The sequence below is a fragment of the Quercus lobata genome, chromosome 8 (genome assembly GCF_001633185.2).
Source record: "Quercus lobata isolate SW786 chromosome 8, ValleyOak3.0 Primary Assembly, whole genome shotgun sequence".
Taxonomy (NCBI): domain Eukaryota; kingdom Viridiplantae; phylum Streptophyta; class Magnoliopsida; order Fagales; family Fagaceae; genus Quercus; species Quercus lobata.
In genome coordinates this window covers 12,206,958-12,229,282 of record NC_044911.1, presented here as the reverse complement: position 1 = coordinate 12,229,282, position 22,325 = coordinate 12,206,958, and the positions used below count along the sequence as shown (strand labels likewise).

General features: G+C 36.7%; 2 protein-coding genes and 2 non-coding genes across 4 annotated transcripts; all 4 read right to left on the bottom strand.

The window, feature by feature from the left end:
• Positions 1–428: 428 nt before the first annotated feature.
• LOC115958648 lies at positions 429–544 on the bottom strand. The gene has a single exon (XR_004084579.1). It is a non-coding gene; the product is annotated as a U5 spliceosomal RNA (small nuclear RNA).
• A 2,803-nt stretch (positions 545–3,347) lies between these two features.
• On the bottom strand, positions 3,348–4,281 carry LOC115956396 (zinc finger BED domain-containing protein RICESLEEPER 2-like). The gene is made up of 2 exons (XM_031074792.1): positions 3,923–4,281; positions 3,348–3,741 (listed from the first exon to the last, which is right to left on the bottom strand). Exons 1-2 carry the CDS (start codon positions 4,279–4,281, stop codon positions 3,348–3,350), a joined length of 753 nt encoding a protein of 250 aa, XP_030930652.1.
• An 11,001-nt stretch (positions 4,282–15,282) lies between these two features.
• On the bottom strand, positions 15,283–15,400 carry LOC115958642. Its single transcript, XR_004084573.1, has one exon. It is a non-coding gene; the product is annotated as a U5 spliceosomal RNA (small nuclear RNA).
• An 833-nt stretch (positions 15,401–16,233) lies between these two features.
• On the bottom strand, positions 16,234–21,109 carry LOC115957576 (tryptophan synthase beta chain 1). Its single transcript, XM_031075859.1, has 5 exons — positions 20,593–21,109; positions 19,197–19,553; positions 17,970–18,412; positions 17,782–17,876; positions 16,234–16,645 (listed from the first exon to the last, which is right to left on the bottom strand). Exons 1-5 carry the CDS (start codon positions 20,935–20,937, stop codon positions 16,470–16,472), a joined length of 1,416 nt encoding a protein of 471 aa, XP_030931719.1. The 5' UTR covers positions 20,938–21,109; the 3' UTR covers positions 16,234–16,469.
• Positions 21,110–22,325: the final 1,216 nt, after the last annotated feature.

Genomic DNA, 22,325 nt, shown 5'->3' with positions numbered 1-22,325 from the left:
TTTGAAATTCTGTGGCTGAAGTAGGGGAAGGGGATGAAATTTTGATGAAGAAAAGCAAGCTCAAATATTAATTTAGTTTATTGTTCAATGAGGCATTCAACACAAAAAAGGTAAACCCATTTTTAGCTTTGTTCGAGAAGGAAAAGGATTAGGAGTCTATTCTCTTAAAATCCACAATAGCTCATGCTGTTGAGACTCACTGTTATGATGGCTTACTGGCATGACATTGCTGGTATGAATAGAGTCCATCCAACAAGTCACTCATCATATGAAATGTTACGTACATGACCTCCGGTGTATTTAAATATCTAAAATTTCCCTATGTCCCAGCTAAAGATCTAGTTTCTGGAATTGCGGGTTCTTTAACTATATTTCTTAAAAGAGACTGAGACAAGGTATTGAAAATGTTAAACTAGTATTTTTGGGAGCTTCCCCTTAGGAGAAACCCCTCCAAAAATAGGCGTATGCCACTATTTGCGGCGTGCACACGGTATTCTTTAGTAAAAGGCGAAAGAATAGTTCGCTCTGTGCTCACCGCGTGGCTGCGTGGTTTGGAGACGAAATGAGTTTCCATTTTATTACAGCTATCTTATACAGCTTTATTGTATCTGTTCTATATGGGACATCTACGCGAATTTGAAAGCACTTCATACGTGCGTTGAGAGATAAAACTATGGCCGTGGAGAGTTCTACCTAACAGGATGAAAAAGGTGCTGCTCTGCATCATCTCTGAAAATCAAAGAGCATTTGTTCCTAGGAGATTACTAACAAACATCAGCTTGGTGGCTTTTGAAATGTTGCATCATATGAAAACCAAGACAAGGGGTAGAAGTCCACACATGGCTCTTAAGCTTGATGAGTAAGGCATATGATAACAAGTGGAATGGAGATATTTTCAAGCAATAATGCTAAGATGGACTTTCATTTTTGTTCGGTTAGTATCATTATGCAATGTATTATGTATCTCCTGAGTCTTAATTCCCTTTGTCTTCACTCTCTAGCATGCATCAAACGGTTCCCACCGGTTTATTACCCGTTTTGGCAAAGACGCTTTTTTAGTAGAGAATCTCCCAAAAGAGCTCTTCCAAACCATCCTCTCTATAATCTCTTCAGCCACGGGTCCCACCTCCCTTGCATTGGGTGGGTTACAAATTGGTGGGACTCTAGCCGTTCTACTCTGTTTCTTTCTTATGCTGTCTTTTTCTTTCCCGTGCATTTTCTACCGCTATTACTTGGTATTGTGTCAATGTTTTTACCCTCGCAGAATTAAGGTTTTCCCTCATCCCCTGGGTAAGAGCAGCATGGGCTTCTTAAGCTTGCCATATTACATCCTGCTGGGCTAGACTTACTGGCTTTTTGGCTCCTCCCCTTTCTTTTTCATTGGATTTTGTTGGGCAACATTTGTCTGGTCTTATCTTACTCTTTCACTTTTGGGCTTTTCAAGACCCATTTTACTCTTCAAGAAGGGTCATTCTACTCCTACGTAGGAATGGCAACAGGTCGGGTTTGGACCGGGTTTTTCCATACCCGGACCCAACTCGACCCGCAAGCCAAGACTCGTGGCTTGGACCCAGCCCGTTTACTAAGCAGATTTTTTTCCTGGGGCTCGAACCCACCCCCACCGGGCCTCATGGGCCTCATTAAGGGATTGGGCCCAATTCGTGGCCCAACCAAAAAAAAAAAAAAGAATTGAAGCCCAAATTTATTTTTGCCTACATTCAAGCCTATATAACGTGGCCCAAATGCCAAGCCCAACCAAAAAAAAAAGGAAAAAGAATTGAAGCCCAAATTTATTTTTGCCTACATTCAAGCCTGCATATTCTAATTCAAGCCTAGATAATGTGGCCCAAACCCCAAATGCCAAATCAATCCAAATCATAAGCTACTAATCATAAATCAATAAATCACCTATTACTTATAAATCTATAAATCAATAAACCATAACTAATATCATAATCATAATTCAATAAATCATAACTAAGATTTTAAATCAATAAATCACCAAGCTAAAATAACCATTTAATCATTAATCAACAAAATCATAACTAAAATCACCAGCTAAAAATAAAAATAAAATAAATCCAACAAGTCCAAGAAATAAGTATCAAAAGTCCAACGAATCCAAGAAATTAAAAAGCTACAAAATAAATCCCACAAGTTTAGAATAATTACAAACCAACAAATTAATCCAACAAGGCTAAGAAATTAAAAAAGCTACTAACGTATACAAAATGTTTAATCTTCCACAATTGTGACACAACTCTCATCTTCTTCATTTGGCTCCCCATCATCAAGAATTGATTGAAATGTACAATCTCCAGATATAGTTGAAGAACCTACAACAATAATGAATTAAAAAATGGAATAAACTTCATCAAACTGTAACTAGCAAATATAAAAACATAATTTTGATTTTATAAATAGAAATTAGACAATTGCTAACCGTTGATTTTACTCCATAACCAATTCTGAGCACACATCATTACCTCTATAGTCTTGGGATGTAGCCTACTACGGTGTGGACTTAAAAGTCTCCCACTATTGCTAAAGGCAGATTCTAAAGCAATAGTTGTAACGGGAAGGGCTAAAATATCTCTTGCAATCCTTTGTAAAGTAGGATACTTGAGACTATTACTTTTCCACCATGCCAAAATATCAAAGTCTTCACTCCTCTTCAACACTCTCACACCAATGAAATGATCAAATTTCATTCTAGCACTCCCATGTTTCTTTGAACTACTTGAACTATTGTTCACAAACAAATCAAAACATGACATTGCTCCACTCAACCTAAATTTCATTTGTGCCACTTGATTTGAAGTACTTGCAGGCATATGAGAACTTCCTTCATTATCTACAGGAGACTCATCTAAATCTCCATACTCATTAAGCAAATCATAACAGAGATTCTTAATTTTTTCAATCTCCAAATCAGAATTATCACCATAAATATTAGGATAATAAAACTCCAATAACTTCATCTTATATCTTGGATTTAAGATAGTAGCAACAGCCATAACAACACTAACATTAGCCCAATAAGAATTAAATTTAGCAAGCATGCTTTCTGCCATCGTACTTATTATCTCACTTGAAGACAAACTCCATTCATTCAATGCAATTTTCAACTCACACACCAAAGCAAAATACATATTAGTTGTGGAGTACTTACGACCAAAGAAAAACTTAGTCACACTATGAAACAACTCCAACCTACCACAAATATCTTTGGCTACCTCCCAATCATAATTATGTGGTAAACAAGTATAAGATGTTTCATGTTTAGCCAAATGCGAGAAAACATTTTTATAAATCAATGCAGTAGAAAGAATTAAGTAAGTTGAATTTCAACGAGTTTTACAATCTAAGACTAACTCTTTGGTGCATTGAACACGCAATTGATGTGCATTTTCTTCAAATTTCTGTCTCCTTTTTGGTGATCCAATACAATAAATCACACTATCACGAATCCTTTTAATACCATCACCAATAAGAGACAACCCATCTTGAACAATCAAATTCAAAATATGTGTAGCACATCTCATATGGAACATAGACCCACCCAACATAAGAGAACTAGTATCAAGCTTATTCAAGAGAAGTCTTATCATGACATCATTAGTACTACAATTATCAATTGTTATTGTGGACAACTTCCTATCAATGTTCCACTCTAACAAACAATCAACAAGGACTTCCGCAAGGACATCTTTCGTGTGTGGAGAAGGAACATAAACAAACCTAGAAAAATAATATGAATAATTATAACATAACTCAATAAACATTCAATTTAACATAACTCAATAAACATTCTAAATGTAAAGTTTTTAACATTCAATTTATAGATAAAAAAAATTAACTTAAAACCTGGCTTTGCAACATCCAAGTATGATCAATAAAATGAGTGGTAATGACCATAAACCCTCTCTTTTTGTTATTTGAAGTCCACATATTAGTTGTGATTGCCATCCTACTTCCATTCTTGTCTGTCATCTTCAAAGTTTTCTCCCTCTCATTATCATAAATTTTAAGAATGTCACTTTTCAAAGTATTTCTTATGACAAGTTTAAACATAGGTTGAAGATCAGCCACAAATTCTCTAAACTCAATGTGGTCAACTATTGAAAGGGGATATTCATGTAGGATGACCATACGAGCAAGCTTATTCCTCACTCTAACTTGATCAAATTGGTAAGTATTCAAACTCATAGTTCCATCCACCTTATTTTGTTGTTTAATTAAGACTTGTTGTCGCATATCCCTTATATCTTTAAACTTCATTCGTGGACATCTTGCTAAATGATTACGCAAATGAGTTGTACCTTGGCTAGACTCACCCAAGTAAAGTTTGTTACAATGATGGCATTGAACTTTAAATTTTCCATCAACTTTCTTCCTTGTAAAATGAGCCCAAACATCTAAGGTAGTCTTTCTTTTTTTACTTGTATCCAAGTCCTCATTTGTAGGCTCTTGCTCTCCCTTTCCTCTGTCCCTTCTTGTTCTTTACCTCTAAGTCCTCTCCCACTAAGTCCACAGTCGGGGATTTCGGATTCCTAAGAGGGTGTTTGGATTGGAAGTATCTCAAAACTCAAAACTTATAACTCAAAATGCATGACTCAAAAACTTAACTCATTTCTAAAAACTCTATCTCACTCAAAACCCAAAACTGAAAAAAAAAATTTTTGGCTCCAATATCTCAAAACCGTGCCCCACATCTCAATTCTCAATTTTTTCACTTTTTGGTGGAGCCCACAGCTTGCACAAGTCAGAAGGTTGGTTTTCTCTCGCGTGTGTCCTCTTCTCTCTCCTTTCACCCAATACTGTTTTGTCTTCCTATCTCCACAAACACACACATGACGAACCTAACAGAAAGGTCTGAGCTTTTTCTTTTCTTTTTCCTTCTCTATACTTCTGCCTCCATATCCTGAAGACCCATCACCTGCAAACAGCCAACTGGTGAGTTCCTTTTCTTTCTCTGTTTTATCTCTGTCCCAAAAGAACCCCTAAATCCCCAAATTTTGGTTGAAACCCATCTTCATCAAACCCCTTTCTCCGTGTCTTCTAGCCCAGTCGTACCCACTGTTGTGCCCAAACCCCATAGGATTGTCCTTTCCCTTTTAACTCTAGGCCTCTGTTGTGTCTGATTTCCCCTTCTTACTCTGCTCCCAAAGAACCCGAAAATGAACCAGTGGGTTATAAATCAAACAGGGTTATCCATCTTAACAATGTAATAGGTATATTTATTCTCCCCACTCATATATTTTCCCTCCATTTATTGATTTCTTACTACTTACTCTGTGTTTTATTTTTGTTTGTGTAGGGTTGAGTTTGCTTTGCTTAGCTTTTTGGGAGTATACGCTAAGGTGAGCAATTTGGGTAATTGGTTTCTTCTTAATTTTGAGTATCTTTGTGGTTATGATCTGTTTAGTTAGTACAAATTTTTGTTTATGATCAGAGATATTACACCTGAATCCTAGTCAAATACAACTGAAATTGTTATCTTGCTGTTAATTTGAATTGGTTGTGATCTGGTTCTGCTCTGACTTGGTTGTGATCTATTAAATACATCTGAATTGGTTGTGATCTGTTTTGTTTGAATTGAAATTGTTTATTAGCATTCTTATATTCCAAATCTTGGCGTGCAGTATATATAGTAAATAATACAAAAGCAATCAGTGAAACTTGATTGCAGGATAACAGCAAACCGCAAAACTCATATTTCTATATTGGTTGCAAGGAAATAATTAGTTTAAATGTCTTTGACCTTGCAAGAAAAAGAACCTAGGATTCAGAACCAAGATATTTTTTATCTTCTTGTTATCTTGCTGGTTTCAAATACAACTGTTATTTCAAACAATGTCTTGCTGGTTTTAGCAAAAAATTGACATTGAAAGACCAATTATTTACACTATTTGTTTTATGTTAATAAATTCTTGTTATTAAGCCTATATTGATGTTGTCATTTATGTTGCAGGATGATGATCGTCATTGTAATTTTTTTAGATGGTTGGATGGCAACACTTGTAGGCGTGGTGCTGAAACAGCACCTATCGTGATAGCAAGGTTCAGGAGGCTGGAGAATGAGGCAAACCTTGCTAATGAGAGAGAGAGGGAAGCTCGTGCGTCGGAAGAAGAAGCTCAAGAAAGGGAAAGAGTTGCGAAGCGAAAGGCAAAAAAGGAAAGGGTTGCAAAAAGGATTGCTGAAGAGAAGATGAACAAGTACAAACAAGCTCTAGTTGTATCACGGGTGTTGTTCCTTGTATCCTACCTATTTAGTACTAGGATTGGGGTAGTTGGAATGACTCAACTTTGTCTACCCTGACATTTGCACGTATGTAATAGGCAATATGTAATCGAGTTAGTTTGGACATAGGACTGTAACATACTCCTGTAAATTTTGTTAGTGCTTGACATTATCATGTCTTGTAACAAGTCCTTCTGTTATGTAACTTTCCAAGTTTGTGAAAATGGAAAATTGTGTACAAATTCTTTGTTGTTTCAGATTCTTTCCAGTCCTCCTATAACTTTTTGTTGTTTCAGATTCTTTGATCTGTATTGAGCCTTCTTTGTGGTATCAAATTTGCTCTTTCATCAGGAGAAAAAAATATGTCCTTCATGGACATATACTAAGTATTGACAAAAACCAAATGAAGATGAGAGACAGAAAGCATTACTGAAATATATATATATATATATATATATACCAAATACATAAATAAAGAGGCCTTAATTGCTTTGATCGTGATATCTTCACATACACATTGGGACCGGTATATATATATATCAAATACATAAATAACTTGTGCATTATCAACAATGCTTTGACATAACCTGTGCATTGTAAACAATCTAATTTGTTTACATATCCAAGAAACAATATATATATACACAAAAATAAACATTTGAATATTAACATAAAGATGATATAACATATTCCATTGTCAAATTATAGGAATAATATATAAGTTACAAAATACATTGTCAACAAGGCTTTGACAATGAAGATACTAACCCCCTAAATAACATCAACATAATGCATCATATTATCCAAAAGATGCATCATGTACATTATAGTTAGTGAATAGGTGTCACCTAGCTTAAACGAAATTGTATAAGTTCATAACTATAATATTACAACCCCTATAGGGCACTATACAGCCAGGTGGAGTAATGGCACCAACAACCCAACAAAATACTCCACAATACACAAAAAACCATCACATATTTCCAGATTCAATGGCGATGACGCTCATAATTTGTCCACATGCGGTCAGTAATGTCATCTCTAAACTAATTCATAGCACGCTTCACCTGGTCAGACATCTCCCTAACATGTCTTCAGGTGGTTGTACTAGTAGATGCACCTGCAGATCCATTACCACTGTTTCGGGCAGCACCTCCACTCACATCAGCATTCTCCCAACTATGAAACAACTCATCAGACCGGCTGTTCATGCGTATGAAATTGTGCACAGCACAACATGTAGAAATGACATACCGCTAGCGCAAAGGCTTGAAGTTTGGCATCGAGTTCAATATAGGAAAATGGGCTTTCAAAACACCAAAGCATCTCTTAATAACCATGCGCAGAGAGGAGTGTCTATAGTTATATAGCTCCTTCTTGGTTGTCGGTTGCCTATTGCTCGATCTAAACTCTTGAGCATGGTAGCGGGTGGATTTGTGTGGTGGAAGGAAAGACGTACCAATGGGGTACCCCGAATCAACCAGGTAGTATGAACCTACATCATAAACAAAATATTTTAAAGTTTCCATATGTTAGCCAAAAATTTATGTCAATTTAAAATTTATATTTCCTGTTTAAATACTTTGTTTATGTCAATTTCACATTTTCTGCTTGTTACATAATCACTTTCAGATCTGCTACCATGCAGCCTTATTTTTCTTTAATCAAATAAACTATAGTTTAATCAAGTAAATGGCAAACATGTTATATTTAATTTAAACACCATGTTAAGGAGTAATGCATAGAAACTAATCAAAGTTATTTTTCTCAGTTGGATAACTTTTAAAATTGCTGCATTTGCTGAATGAGCACTCCATAATTGGGTAATGGAAATTAAAAAAAATGTACCTTTTGGTGGCCATGGAAAGCCATGCTTTGGGTCCTTAATGGCTTCCTCCAATACCCGTGAGTCATTCGCGCTACCTTCCCAACCTGAATGGACATACGTAAACCGCATCTCATGATCACATGCACACATCACATTAGTGGTGACAGTGTTTTTTCTACTCCTATATTGTTGAGTTTTGCCAGTTAGAGGCCGAGCACTCACATGAGTTCCGTCAATTGCACCAATGCATCTCTACAAATAGTTAAAATTAAATTATAAACAATCTGACATTCATCCAATGCACAAAATATTACATTTATACTATATGTTTTCCAACAAATGACCAAACCCATGGTTCCAACAACTTGCACAGCCATTTTCCCATATGTCAAAAAATTATTTTGAGTTTCTTAAGCAATAAGGGAAAGTCCAAACCCATGGTTCCAACAACTTAGAGCCTTGGAAAAAAATTATTTTTATCAATAAAAGCAATAAGGGAAATTATACCTCAAACCATGGGTGATATTTGTTCACTTGGAGATGTCGTGGGAGGCCGGTTACATTCGGGTCAGGCTTAATCAAGTGCTGACCATAGGAGTGGATAGCACGCAGAACCCTTCGAAATTTGCAAGCCACCGTCTCAGTCGAATGTTGAAATCTATCCGCAACACACTGCATTCGGGTGTTATGCCCAATGATGTACAAGAACATAGCGACAGATTCTTGCACATCAACACGACCCTTTCCTTCCTTCAGATATCCATGCCGTTTCAACTCATCAACAAAATGATAGAATAACCGCAAAGACATGCAGAAGATCTCAAAGCATTGTTTCGGATTTCCATCTCTGACCTCTTCCATCTAACCACTACCAGTCAAAATGCTTGTACGCATCGGACATTTGTTGTAGTAGCGTTGTACATAGGATGCCATCTCCCCCACCAAACCATTTATGTAATCAAAGTCCTTCTCACTATCATAATCAGACCAGTCATAATCAGAATCAGCATCGCTATCAAACCAGTCATAATCTGTATCGTACCCATTGTTGTGGAGGATGTCATGGTCAGGGTTGAGGTAGCCATGCCCGGTATCATTGCAGCACCCATGCATATCAACATCTTGGTTAAAGAATGGGTCATCAAAGTCATAACTCCCATTGAACATCTCCTCATCCGGGTGATAGTAGTCATCATCAAAGTCGTTGTCCCCACACTACATCTCATAATCGTTGCTGAAGTAGGCATTGTCAAAGTCATAAGTCCAAAAGTCGTCATTGGGACCAGACATGAGGACCTATATGCTGAAGTGAAAGAAGATTAGCACAGATTTAAATGTAAAAATAAGCATAAACCAACAGTTATGAAATAGACAGGGTAGGTATGGTACTTATGGTATAACAAATTTTAGAAAATGGCAAGAGAGCATAGAACAACAGTTATGAATGCTGAAATATTGAAACATAACATCACACAATAAAAGTAGCATTTAATAAACATGACAAATAACAGGCAAGGTCTACTACAAACACCATCAAATACACATAAACATATTAAGTTTTTAGCCATCTATGATAGCTAGCGCTAACAAAACAAAAGATGGTCCAACCAACCACATGTGTAAATCCTGTTTTAATAAGTACATCAAAGTCCATGAAACTTGCACAACAAAACCCAAATAACATAAAAGAAATAAACATAAAGCAAATCAGTTTTGCTTGTTGCCCTTCTGCTTCGCAACTAGGTCCATCCACCTCTTCCTCCTATGCTCTGGCATTCCCATGAACACCACCCTATTTTCTTTGATGTGAAGAGCCGTGGAAACGGCAAATAGGCATCGTCATCAAGGTCCTCATGCTGACTCAGAACTTGAACAGCCTTTCCTAGTGAGCATGGATCACCTCTAGCAACTGATTGGCCACAATGGTTTGAGCTACCAACTGCCCTCCCCCTTCTTTGGGAATACCTCTCTCTAGTCAATGCATTATACTCTTGTAAAGCAGTACTCATCTCACTCGCTCTATCCGCTTTCTTGGCAACCTTCTTCCCCTTGGCACTAGAATCTTGAACGGGACGCTTATCAGGACGTTGGGTTGGTCATTAAAAGGGCTCTCATCCCTTGGTATTCCGTCCAGGTTTGGACTGTAGCAGTCATCATGAACCACTTGGGTACAATGTCTATCGTTGGCAAGTGCCTCCTCTAGGGCACGCTCTTCATCACTATCTGGGGCTGGGGTATTAGAAGAGATTTGAAAGGCCCCAGTTGCAGTGGTAGGGGCAAATAGTTGCCTTAGTTTGTCGTAGTGGGGGCAGCCCTTCTTCCGTAACAATGGTGCTTTTGGATCTCCCTAAAAAGAACAAAACAAATTGACATCAAACAATATGACATACGAAAGACAACTGGGAAGTTAATAGAGATATGTAAACGGCAGATGGAATAAAGAACATACCGCAACCACATTTGAATCACCTTCTTAGTCAGGAAATTCTTCCCAGTTTGGGTATTAAGCTGCTTGGTAATAGATTCCCAAACAGGGGTCTTAAACACACCATTTTCCATATTCCCTTTGAGCTGTTCATCCAACATAATCTCAATGAAAATTTGTTCAATGTGGGGAGGCCACAATTTGTCATCCACCTCTTGTGATTCATGAGCCATCTAATACAAATATCCCAACACAACAATGTGTTAATTTATAGATCATAGGTTTTAAAAATATGCCAATGTGGGTCTTTTTGGCCTTTTGAAAGATCAAACAAAATTTGTCTTCCAAAATTATGTACAGAAAGTGAGATCCATAACAAATCCAGAGGATGCAACCTCAAGTAGACAGAACCTTAAGCTTTATAGAATTATTACAAAACAAAGTTACAAAATAAAAGTGATGACTTAATCTAATCCAAGAGATTAAACCCAGTTGTACACTTTGTTATTAGAAAGAAAGCAGCCACTCTTGTCAAGAAGAAATGACCATAGATATTGAATTTATAATAAATCACACACAAAGTCCCTTCAAGTGATTATAAAGGAGTGCTTCAAAATATGAAATTTCTGATAAACCATCAATATAAAGAAAAGAAGGGAGACAGAAGCAACGAAATATTTATTGAAGACTCAGCACACACAATGGCAAACAAAGTCACAAAAAGATTGGACTTTTAGCATAAACCAGTGCTGACCCATACAATAACCCATAACATATACCCGAATCAAAGTTTCTCAGTCCACATTTCATCACAGACAAAGTCGATTATTTTACAAAACCCATCAGACACAAATTTCATTATTTTACAAAACCCATCAATGTTTAGAGAAATTGAAAAAAAAAAATGAAACACAAACAAAATCAAAACAGAGCACCTGAACGAAAACTTTGAAATACAAACATTGAAATTTTGAGAAACACAAAACAGAGCAAGGTGGGTTTACGGAGGGAGAGAGAGAAAACGCAGTCACCTGGGCAGAGGTTGGATTCTCAAACCGGAGTCGGCGCCGATATCGGATGTGTTGGGGTGTGCTTGTTTCTGGCTAAGACTCCTTCTTCTTCCTCTCGCTTTGTGCTGGGTTAAGAGTGGCTTGTGAAAAAATGGAACAAATGAGAGATTTGAGCAATAAAAGAAAGGAAAAAGTTTGAAATAATGGTACGTTGGTAGAGGTGGGTGAGAGGTGTTAATGGAGAAGCAGTAAATGGAGAAGGTGTGAAATTGTAAATGGAGTAAATGAAGTTAGCGGAGTTAAGAGAAGAGAGGAAAATAGAGGCCGAATTGAAGCTGGAGCATTTGGCACAGCAAAAGCTTCCAACGACTTTGAGGATGATGGGACCATACACTAAAGAGGGTCCCACACGTTTGCAATTATTTACGAAAAATGCCACAAAACTCATATTTCAAAAACTGAAAACAGCTTCGGAGGAGTTCTCATTTCTCATTCTCAAAACTCAAAATTTTGAGATATGAGAACTGGAAACAAATGCTAGAAATTAAACCAAACAATATTTCAACTGGTGGGTCCCACGGATTTTGAGTTTTGAGTTAAGATTTTTGAGTTATGTAACTCAAAACTGGCCAATCCAATCACCCTCTAATTGGTTCAAAAGTTTGGGAGTTAGAATCAAAACAAATTATCACAAATTTATTATTACACATACTCATTGATTAATAGGCACAAATTCATAATTGCACAGATTCACAAATTCTATCAACGCAATCATAATTAAACATGATTAACTACAAATTCAAACACTTACTCATTGTTTAATGGTGATCCTGAGGGTGAGCTGCCAGGCGACAATGGCAAGGGTGATCGTGAAAATGGCGAAGGAGACCGCATAGTTGGCAAGGGACAACGTCCAGTTCTCAAGGGAGAGCCACTTGGCGAGGAAGAACCAGATTTGTTTGTGTCCTCCATCTCCGTTTTAGGTTCTTCATTCCCAACAAACACAAAAAACAAACAATTTCTTCCATTAAACAAACTATGCAGACATGAAGGGAAAGAATAGGGGAACAAAATGCTTTGAGACTTGAATTAGATAAAAGATATGTGTACAAAAATTCACTACCATATTTCACACTTAGTTTCACTGATTTCAACATCCCCAATGTATTACTTATCATCAAATCCAATCCTAATTACCAAAACAAATTCAATAACACCACAAACACCTTAACCCATAAACTAAACCCTCACCCACCCAAAACCCAAATAAACATTATTATCATCACAACAAATTCAATGAACCACCACACAATCAAAACCTCCAAACAAATTTTAATGAAACATTGAAAAAAAAAATCCAAAATTTTAAAACAAAAACCGGACATTTTGCCTCTTTATCAAATCCAAAAATCGCAATGATAGATCATACATTTTGCCTCTTATCATCAAATCGGACAACAGAGGAAGAGCGAGGTGTACACAGTAAAAGAAACCGCAATGTGAGCTTGTCAAATCCTTTTTGTGGCAAGCTAAACACAAAATCAAAATGATAAAATTAAGAGTACTTACAATTGCTACACCTTCCTTATCAGCACGAGTAATATATACACAAAATGTGGCTACTATGATGGAGGTCAATGGAGCAATAGCAGATACCCAAAATAATCGGAATGAGTGAGGTCATATAAAAAAGCTTTACAAATCGAACAACAGAGGAAGAGCGAGGTGTACCTGAGGTCCTGAGGAAGAGCGAGGCTGTGAGAGTGAGAAGGTGAGGCGTGGCATGACTACATGAGTGAGGGCGTGTGCGTGAGGCAATGACTGAGAGTGAGTGAGGTTTGTGAGGTCGTGTGCTGAGGGAGTGTCGGAGTAAGGGTGAGGAGGCGAGGGAGGTGTGACTGAGCTGAAATGAGGGAGTGTTGGAGTGTCGGAGTGAGCTGAAATGAGGGACTGAGCTGAGGGAGAGGGAGTGTCGGACTAAGGGAGGGAGGTGAGGGAGGCTGAAGAAATGAGGGATTAGGGTTAGATTATAGGTATGTATATATATATATATATATATATTTATAGGGTATTTTTGTAATTTAGGGTATTGGGTTTTCTAAACGGGCCGGGTCTTGGGTTGGGTCTTGGATTTTTTTGATAAAACCCGGACCCGCTTCAGGTTAAAAAAAAAAAAAAAAAAAAAAAAAAAAAAAAAAAACCCCATATATGACCTTATTCCTAATTGGACCGGGTAAAACCCAGCCCATTAGGGTCGGGTCGGGCCGAGCCGAATACCTACAGGTCGGGCAAAAATTGCCATCCCTACTCTCATGCATTACCCCTCTCTTAAAAAGGGCCTATGAGCCCACTTTGGGCTTTTTTTCCTTTTTTTTTTTTTTCAATAAATATTCTTTCTTTTTGGGCCACATTTGTGTGCTTTCTTACTTTTCGAGCTCTTGGAGTATGGCCCAATTACCTTTTCTTTGCCCACACCTCAACTCATTCCTGGGGCTGACTTGGGCATTTCTCCTCATTGGGCCTTTGGGGGCATGGATTAGTAAAAATAGGTGGAGATTCTGGCATTTTACCCTTAATTTAAAAAAAAAAAAATTGGCAATATGCCCCTATTTGCAAACTATATAGGGGTGTGCCCCCGTTTCGATACTCGATTACCCTAAAATCGAGTTCAATTAAATACTTGATTCGTAGAAAATCAAGTTATGCCCGATCAAACTTAAAAAAATAAAAAATAAAAAAATTTGGCATGGAACTCGACTGTCAGGAAATCAAGTTCCATGCAAAAAAAAATTTATAAGTGTGATCGCCCCATATTCAGGGAGCCTTATAGTGGCGTTTCTAAATTCTATAGTGACGTTTTAAAGCCCTTATAGTGGCGTTTTCATGCAAATTTTTTTATAAGTGTGATTGCCCCCATATTCAGGGAGCCCTATAGTGGCGTTTTTAAACCCTATAGTGACGTTTTAAAGTCCTATAGCGACGTTTTCCTGCAAAAAAAAATTTGTATTAGTGTGATCGCCCCATGGTTTAGGGAGCCCTATAGTGGCGTCTTTAAGCCCTATAGTGATATTTTAAAGCCCTATAACAGCGTTTTGGAACTCAACTTCCCTAAAATCGAGTTTCATGCATTTTTTTTTTTTTTTTGGCATAACTCGATTTTCTACGAATCGAGTATTTCATTGAAACTCGATTTTAAGGTAATCGAGTATCAAAACAGGGACATATCCCTATATAGTTTTGAAATAGGGGTATATTGCTAAATTTTTTTTAAAATTAAGGACAAAATGCTAGAATTCCCAAAAATAGGTATCAATAATAGTTTTGACGTAGACCATGTAAAAATCCCTTATTGTCGTATTTTCAATTTTTTAAAAAAGTTATTCTTGAAAAAAATATTTTTATAAAGATCATCAAATATGTTCTTTTAAAAGTAGTTTTTCTTTTTTTTAATCAAAAAAAGAAAGTGGTTTTTTTAATTGAAAAATATATCAAATACGATAAATATATATACATCAAAACCTCCTAAAGCATGTTTCTGGAAATGCCATACTTAAGTGTGACCCGTGGAGTCTCAATGTTTATGTGGTTATGACCTGAAAACCTAGTGTCACATCTTATGAAATGTTATATACATCAACTCCTGTGTAGTTAAATATCCAAAACTTCCATATATCACAGCCACAGATTTTAGTTTCTGGAATTGCGTGTTCTTTCACAATATTTCTTAAAAGAGGCTGAAACAGGGTTCTGAAAACGTTAGAATAGTATTTTTAGGAGCTTCCCTTTGGGAGAAACCCCTCCAAAAATAGGCGTATGCCACTATTTGCGGCGTGCACACGGTATTCTTTAGTAAAAGGCGAAAGAATAGTTCGCTCTGTGCTCACCGCGTGGCTGCGTATTATTGAAAGCAAAATGAGCTTCCTTTCTATAGCAGCTATCTTACAAAACTTTATCGTACCTGTTCGATATGGGACACCTACGCGAATTTGCAACCACTGTGGAATTCTCAGTTGACTGATTCTATTTTTCTCCCCCTTTGAAGCTTCCCAAATCAAGTATACCTTTGTCTCATAGACGATTAGATGTCAGCTGGATTTGTCATTGTGGATGGGTGACTCAAATGGAAAATTTGTTGTGAAAAATTCATGAATTATTAGTGAAGGATGCGACTCCTAAGATATAAAATAACATCAGAGGGCTCTTCATCCAATCAAAAGGGTGTGCATTATTTTTGGAATGGCCTTTGGGCTGTTTCGGTTCCTCATAAATGAATCAAATCATTTATATGGCGTGTGCCAAGTGAGGGTAGGTATACTTCCTACAACAACAAATTTAATTCACAGGGGGATATCTTCTACGTTTGCTTCTGTCCACTGCTTGGAGGAGGCTGAAACTGCTTCTCATGTACTTTGGAGTTGTGATTTTGCAGTGTTGGTGTAGAGTGGATTTCGGTTCAAGGTTGATCAAGTGGTATCTTTTCAAAAGGTGGTCCACTGTGTGTTGAAAATCTAGGAACTGGACACTAATGATTATGTTGCACACTGATAAAATGTTATCAAACGCCATTATCTGTAAACCAGAATTTTAACTAGTCAAGCTATTAATATAGTGTTTGAGAACTTTCTACCACCACATTATGCGAACATGTTTTCTTATCTTTCAAATATGAACTTCGATAAAGCATCTCTTTCAAAAAGAAGCATCAGAGTGCTCCTAGATGCCCAGATGAAACTCTCAAGCAATCTGCAGCCATTCACTGAAAACTACAATATAAAGATGATCTGCAGTGATAACTGCATTTATACATTCCAAATTTGTTTTAAACTTGAGTATCAAAGGGTTGAAAATAGTCTTACAAGTGACAAACAAAACTGAAACATCTCAACCCAAAAAAAAAAAAAAAACAAAGAGGGTGTTCTTTAGTTTATTTGTAATGGCATACCGCATACATGAACACCACCATCAAAGCTGCAAACGCTTGATAGCTGTTTGAACATCCTTATCCCCTCTGCCACTTAAATTAAGCACAACCCTAGTTCCATTGGGGAGAGTAGGGCAGAGCTGCTCCAAATAAGCCAGTGCATGAGACGTCTCCAAAGCTGGGATTATGCCCTCTAGTCGAGATAATCTCTTGAAAGCTACATATAAAAAAATAACCAATAAAGGAACAGATTTAAGTGGATAAAAAGACAATTTTAAAAGCAACTTCAACCTAGGGCAACAGTGAAATAACAGATTTTGCCAGTAATGGTAGATTGCTCATACGTAACCTCAAAAAAAGCATTCAGGGCCTCATTATCAGTTGGAAACAGCAAACAGGCATTTTTCTGGGTGGACAAAGTTTTCCTCCAAGCCAATACATGGTGGTTTCCCAAGTTTATATAATTCCAACAAGACTATTAAGATTATGTTCTATCAATATACTGTAATCCAACACCTAAACCATCAAAAACATGCCTTCTTCTGAAAATAAACCATTCATGTAGAGCTAGAGGTAAAATAATGTTCTAGTAAACTGTATTGGTTAGTTCATCATATCAAGTCATTCATGACAAGATTGCAAATCCAAAACAAGGTGAATGTGAGACAAAATACGTTTGTAAACATGGAATCAAGGTTGACGTTTTCAACAGCAGAAAAAGTTTCCATCATAACGATCTTTGATCAACAACCATCTGTGTTGTAAAAACATGGAAATTTTTTTTTTCATAAAATGTGATTCTTTTCAATTCTTTTCTAGTTTGTCTAAACTTCAATTAAATAGAAGCTGTTCTCTCTCTCTCTCTCTCTCTCCCCAAAAGAAAAAGGAAGAAGATGATCAACCATGTGCTACTAGAGGCCTTTTTACCTTTTTTTTGGCAAGAAAAGTAACTGAAAAGAAAATGACTTCTACAAAGAGACAAGAAATTGATGGTTGAATGACAAATACATCATACTATCATAGTACATTAGAGGACTCTACTTTGATAACAGTGTTATTCAGGCCTTGTATGTTAAGTTTCAAAATTTATCCTATTAGAAAAAGGAAAAAACTCATTGGCAAAGAGACAACATGCATCCCCATAATAATGTCAAATGTCGCAGATATAAACATATTATTAGCAACAATCAATGCAATGCAATACTCATCATCATGTATGACATAATTGACCCCCCTTCCGAAATAAAATAAAATAAAATAAAAAATTACCAGCACCCCCCCCCCCCCCTGCGGGGGGCGGGGAAAACCCCAAGAATACAACAGAAAACGTAAAGAAGTTTGTAGACGCCATACCTTCTAATGCTTCATCATCTGTGACACTATAATATTCAGCACGTCCTATATCTTTCAAGTAACTGTGCTCTGGCCCAACTCCAGGATAATCCAAGCTATAAGCCATAAAGACAATATGTACATTTAGAAAGAATACAACATAAATTACACCAAATGTGATAATGGAAAAAATCAATCAACTGTCTTACCCCGCACTTATGGAATGTGGTTCAATGATTTGCCCATCATCATCCTGTAATAAATAGCTCATAGCTCCATGCAAAACCCCAACTTCCCCTTTTGTCAGAGTAGCAGCATGCTTACCACTATCCAATCCAAACCCTGCAGCTTCCACACCAATTAACCTTACATCTTTGTCATCTACAAACTCATGGAAGAGTCCCATGGCATTCGAACCTCCACCAACACATGCTACCAGAACGTCTGGTCCCCCTCCCCATTTTTCCAGTGCTTGTTTTCTGGTTTCTTTACCAATTACCGCATGGAATTCTCGAACCATCATGGGGTATGGATGTGGCCCAGCAACCGAGCCCAAAATATAATGAGTCGTCTCTACATTTGTTACCCAGTCCCTAATAGCTTCTGATGTTGCATCTTTCAGGGTGGCTGTCCCAGAATGGACTGGTCTAACCTGTAATGGGAAAAGAGAAATTCATAACTTAATGATGCAACATTGGCAAGAGCAATTTCATATAAAAATTAGAGGATAACTGCAACATAAAAATCCATCTGAGCCCTTTAAATACTACAATTAGTAATATATCAGGAACTAAATGAATCTTGTCATCCCAAGAACCTAAAAATGATTTTTAAGAGAATTTGATGGTGGCATTTAATGAAAAAAATAATTAAAAGAAAGAAAATATTCAAAAGAGGAATCAATGACGTATACAAATTGTGTTCCCAATCCCAAAGACTCCTTACAAACAGTTGCAAAACCAAGAGATTGCTAATTATCAGCAGAATGGATTCCATACTATAAGTAAAAGATGGGTGACCTAAAAGCTTAATAGCAAAGAAAGAATGTAAAACCAGCTCAGACTGGAACACCTAGGCAACAATCTCATTTAGCACTGTCTGCCTATAAGAACAGCCAGAAGTATGTTTCTGTTTGGCCCTGCTTTGTACATAGTACAAAGTTTGCTTCAGATTTATATATATATATATATATATATATAATGAAGAGCCAGTTAAAAAAACATTATTCAAATAAGGCTGCTAACATCACAAAGGATTCCTCAACTTCTAGGATTACTTTAACTTTGTTATGACGAGAGAAAATGAAACAGCAGTGCTGGAAAATATGCAATGTCTAATCAGACCAGTTAAATGAACCATGGGATTGTGAAATGGTCTATGTATAAATTAGGCTACATAGCTTAAAGAACTGAAGGATGAAAACTATGACAACCAACCTCAGCTCCAAGAAGCCGCATTCTGAAGACATTAAGTGCCTGCCTCTCCATATCTTGTGCGCCCATATAAATGATACATTGCAAACCAAACCGGGCACAAACAGTCGCTGTTGCAACTCCATGCTGACCAGCTCCAGTTTCAGCAATAATCCGCTTTTTGCCCAACCGCTTAGCAAGCAAAGCTTGGGCAATGGCATTGTTGATCTTGTGAGCCCCAGTATGATTCAGATCTTCTCTCTTGAGGTAAATGAGTGGACCTTCACCATTGGGACGCTTATAATGCTCCGTCAGCCGCTCTGCAAAATAAAGAGGACTCTCCCTCCCTACATAGTCTTTCAAGATCCCGTTCAGTTCTTTCTGCAAAATCAAATATTTCCCCTAAATTCAATAGCTTTGACATATATTCACACAGAAACACACATGCAATCAGAGTTCCCCCCCCCCCCCCCCCCCCAAAAAGATACTTTAGTAGTCAATTACATTTTCAATGAAGATTGAACTTTGTAGTCTAATTCAGCTTTGGCAAACAAAAACAAGTAAAATTTTCTCTAAAAAAAAGAAAAAATTAAGGTTCATTGCAATGCCAAGATGTAAGATGCAAACTTCTTTTTTGTAATCAATAATGGATTCCTCAAAATTCATAGTAAGCAGTAAAGTCCCATATCAGAGTCTCATCAATCCCACACTAAGCTAATACCACCACAACACATCAAAATACCATGAAAATCAAGGCAATAAAAGCCTATGCCAAGATAACCATTTCCTTAATCCTACATCCTTATACCCTCCATTTGGTAATTGAGAAAATTAAGGAAACCAAAATAACCCCACATTTCTACAGAATTTTTTTTAAAATAAAAATTATTGGTAAGCTGCACACACTGGAGTGGGTCTAAAACCCACGACCTCACCATTATTATGAGACAAGGAAGTACCATTTGAGCTATATGCCTATATAGCTCATTAGCCCACATTTTTGCAAATCCAAACAAAATGAAAAAAGCTTTTCAAATTGCAATATAGAGCTTCTACTCTAGCAACACCAAAATCATTTTCTGCATTCAATACCATACCAATTTGCTCCTCAAAACTAATTTCTTTTCCCAAACACCAAACACAGCCAAAGCACAAAAAACAAACCAAAATTGAAAACAAATATTCAAAAATGAAGAACCCCAACAAGTCCCACAAAATAGGTCCTTCTTTTCAAACAAATTATCCAATCCTCAAAGTAATCACATTAAGCAATTAAGGTCTTATCAATCCCCACACTAAAAATCCAAACAAAACTTCAAGCATTTCATTTTCACCCCCAAGAAAAATTCACTCTTTTTCTTTTTCCCAAACTTTCCACGGAACCAAACACAATTAAAAGGATTGAAATGGAGGAGAGAACCTGAAACTCGTGGTCACCAGCGAGAGCATGGAAAGCAGACTCGAGCTCGGAGAGGGCGTGCATTAGGGTTTCAGGGACGTACTTCCCGCCAAACTTGCCGAAACGGCCGAACGAATCGGGTCTCTGGAGTCGGGTGGAAGATCCGTTTTCGTCCATTCGGAGCTCCGGTGGGTCACGGGTGGAGATAGTGCAAGAGATAGCGAGCGAAGAAGCAGAGGGGTAGGTGGGCGTAAATCTGCGGAACCTAAAGGGCAAATGTATAGAGGGCTTGAAACGGTGAGTTCTAATAGAAGAAGAAGAATGGGTTGGTGTGGTGGTGGTGGTGGCGGCAGCAGCTGATGCCATTATAGGAAAGAACAAGGGTTGTTTACTTTCTTTTTTGGTTTATTTGGGTTTTTGATGGCAAAGTTTTTTTTTTTTTTTTTGAGTCTGTTTTTTGGTTAGTTAATAATGACCACTTTTTGATCCAAAAAAATGTAACGTTTTTGGATTTTTTCTGATGATATCATATCATACACCTTTGGAATTGTGTTGGACCATAACCATTATGTGTGTCCAAATCAGGACTTGCGAAGTACACGTGCATGTAGTTTTCATCACGAATTGATGTGTACACGTTTTAGTTTTTACTTTTACCTACTGTCTAACCACCACCAAAGGTAATATGTACTAATTTTGAAATTTTGATTCGCAAAATAGTACTACTTTGATTGGCTAACATTCAATGGTGTAATTGCATCGAATTTTGCTATTTTGATTTCTAATTGTAGGACGTGACTCGTTTTTTGTGTGAAACCAATAGCAACTAGTTGCCTAGATGGACCGATGAAAATGACTTGCAAACAAGAGACCATTGTAGACGAATATGATTGTTGTCTCTATTGTGTGTACCGCTATTATGTATGAAACTTAATGTATCTGGGTATCCACGAGAGATCTCACTATGTATAAATAGTTTACTTAAATAAATAAAACTTCCCTTTTCGACTAAAAAATATAAAATGTGTAAATATTTCTCTATTTTTATGTGTATAGAATGTCAAATTTAACAAAAACTCAGGATCTTATAGCTCGTTTTGGCCTTAAATTGAATATAGTTTTGAATTTTTATTCATTTATTGGCAATATTAAACACCTAAGCTTAATGCCAAAAATGATATAATTCTTATAGGTCTTTATGTGTGTGTATATATATTTCAATTCTTTATAAGAAAAACCACAAACCTCTTTATCATTAAGGCCCTATTTGAATTCATTTGTATAAGCACTTAAGTTGATAATTATAAACAAGGCTGGTTCAAGAGATTTTGGGCCTAAGGCGACATTTAAAGTAAGGCTTTTATATATTTAAATTTTATGAAATAATTTTTTTACTTAAAATCCATTCTTCTAATTTGTTTAGAAGCAATTTTTTTTTTTTTTTTTATAATGAATTTCTTGTTCATTTGTGAGTTATCTAATTTTTTTTTTTTAAATGCGGAGACTTTCACCTAATTTTTTTATTATTATATATAGTAACAAATTATCTAGAGAACCCTTTTGAGATATGATTATTGTAAGGACTGAAATTGGATCGGACTTAATATCGGATTGGGTTTTAGGTCAAGAAGCCCAAACAATAAATTTATAGAGCGTGAATGAAAGAACTAGATCTACTCCATAAAAAAAAACGATAAAATTTGCTAATTTAAGGCTACTAAACACAAGTAAGATAAGAAAGTCTGTCCTCGGAA

Coding starts and splice junctions, on each gene's coding strand:
- LOC115956396 (XM_031074792.1), bottom strand. CDS start 4,281: ATGAAGTTTAAAGATATAAGGGATATGCGACAACAAGTCTTAATTAAA. Junction 3,742..3,922: donor TCAAATAACAAAAAGAGAGG/GTTTATGGTCAT, acceptor TTATTTTTCTAG/GTTTGTTTATGTTCCTTCTC.
- LOC115957576 (XM_031075859.1), bottom strand. CDS start 20,937: ATGGCATCAGCTGCTGCCGCCACCACCACCACCACACCAACCCATTCT. Junction 17,877..17,969: donor CCACATTCCATAAGTGCGGG/GTAAGACAGTTG, acceptor TATGGCTTATAG/CTTGGATTATCCTGGAGTTG. Junction 16,646..17,781: donor AGATGATGAAGCATTAGAAG/GTATGGCGTCTA, acceptor TTTTATATGTAG/CTTTCAAGAGATTATCTCGA.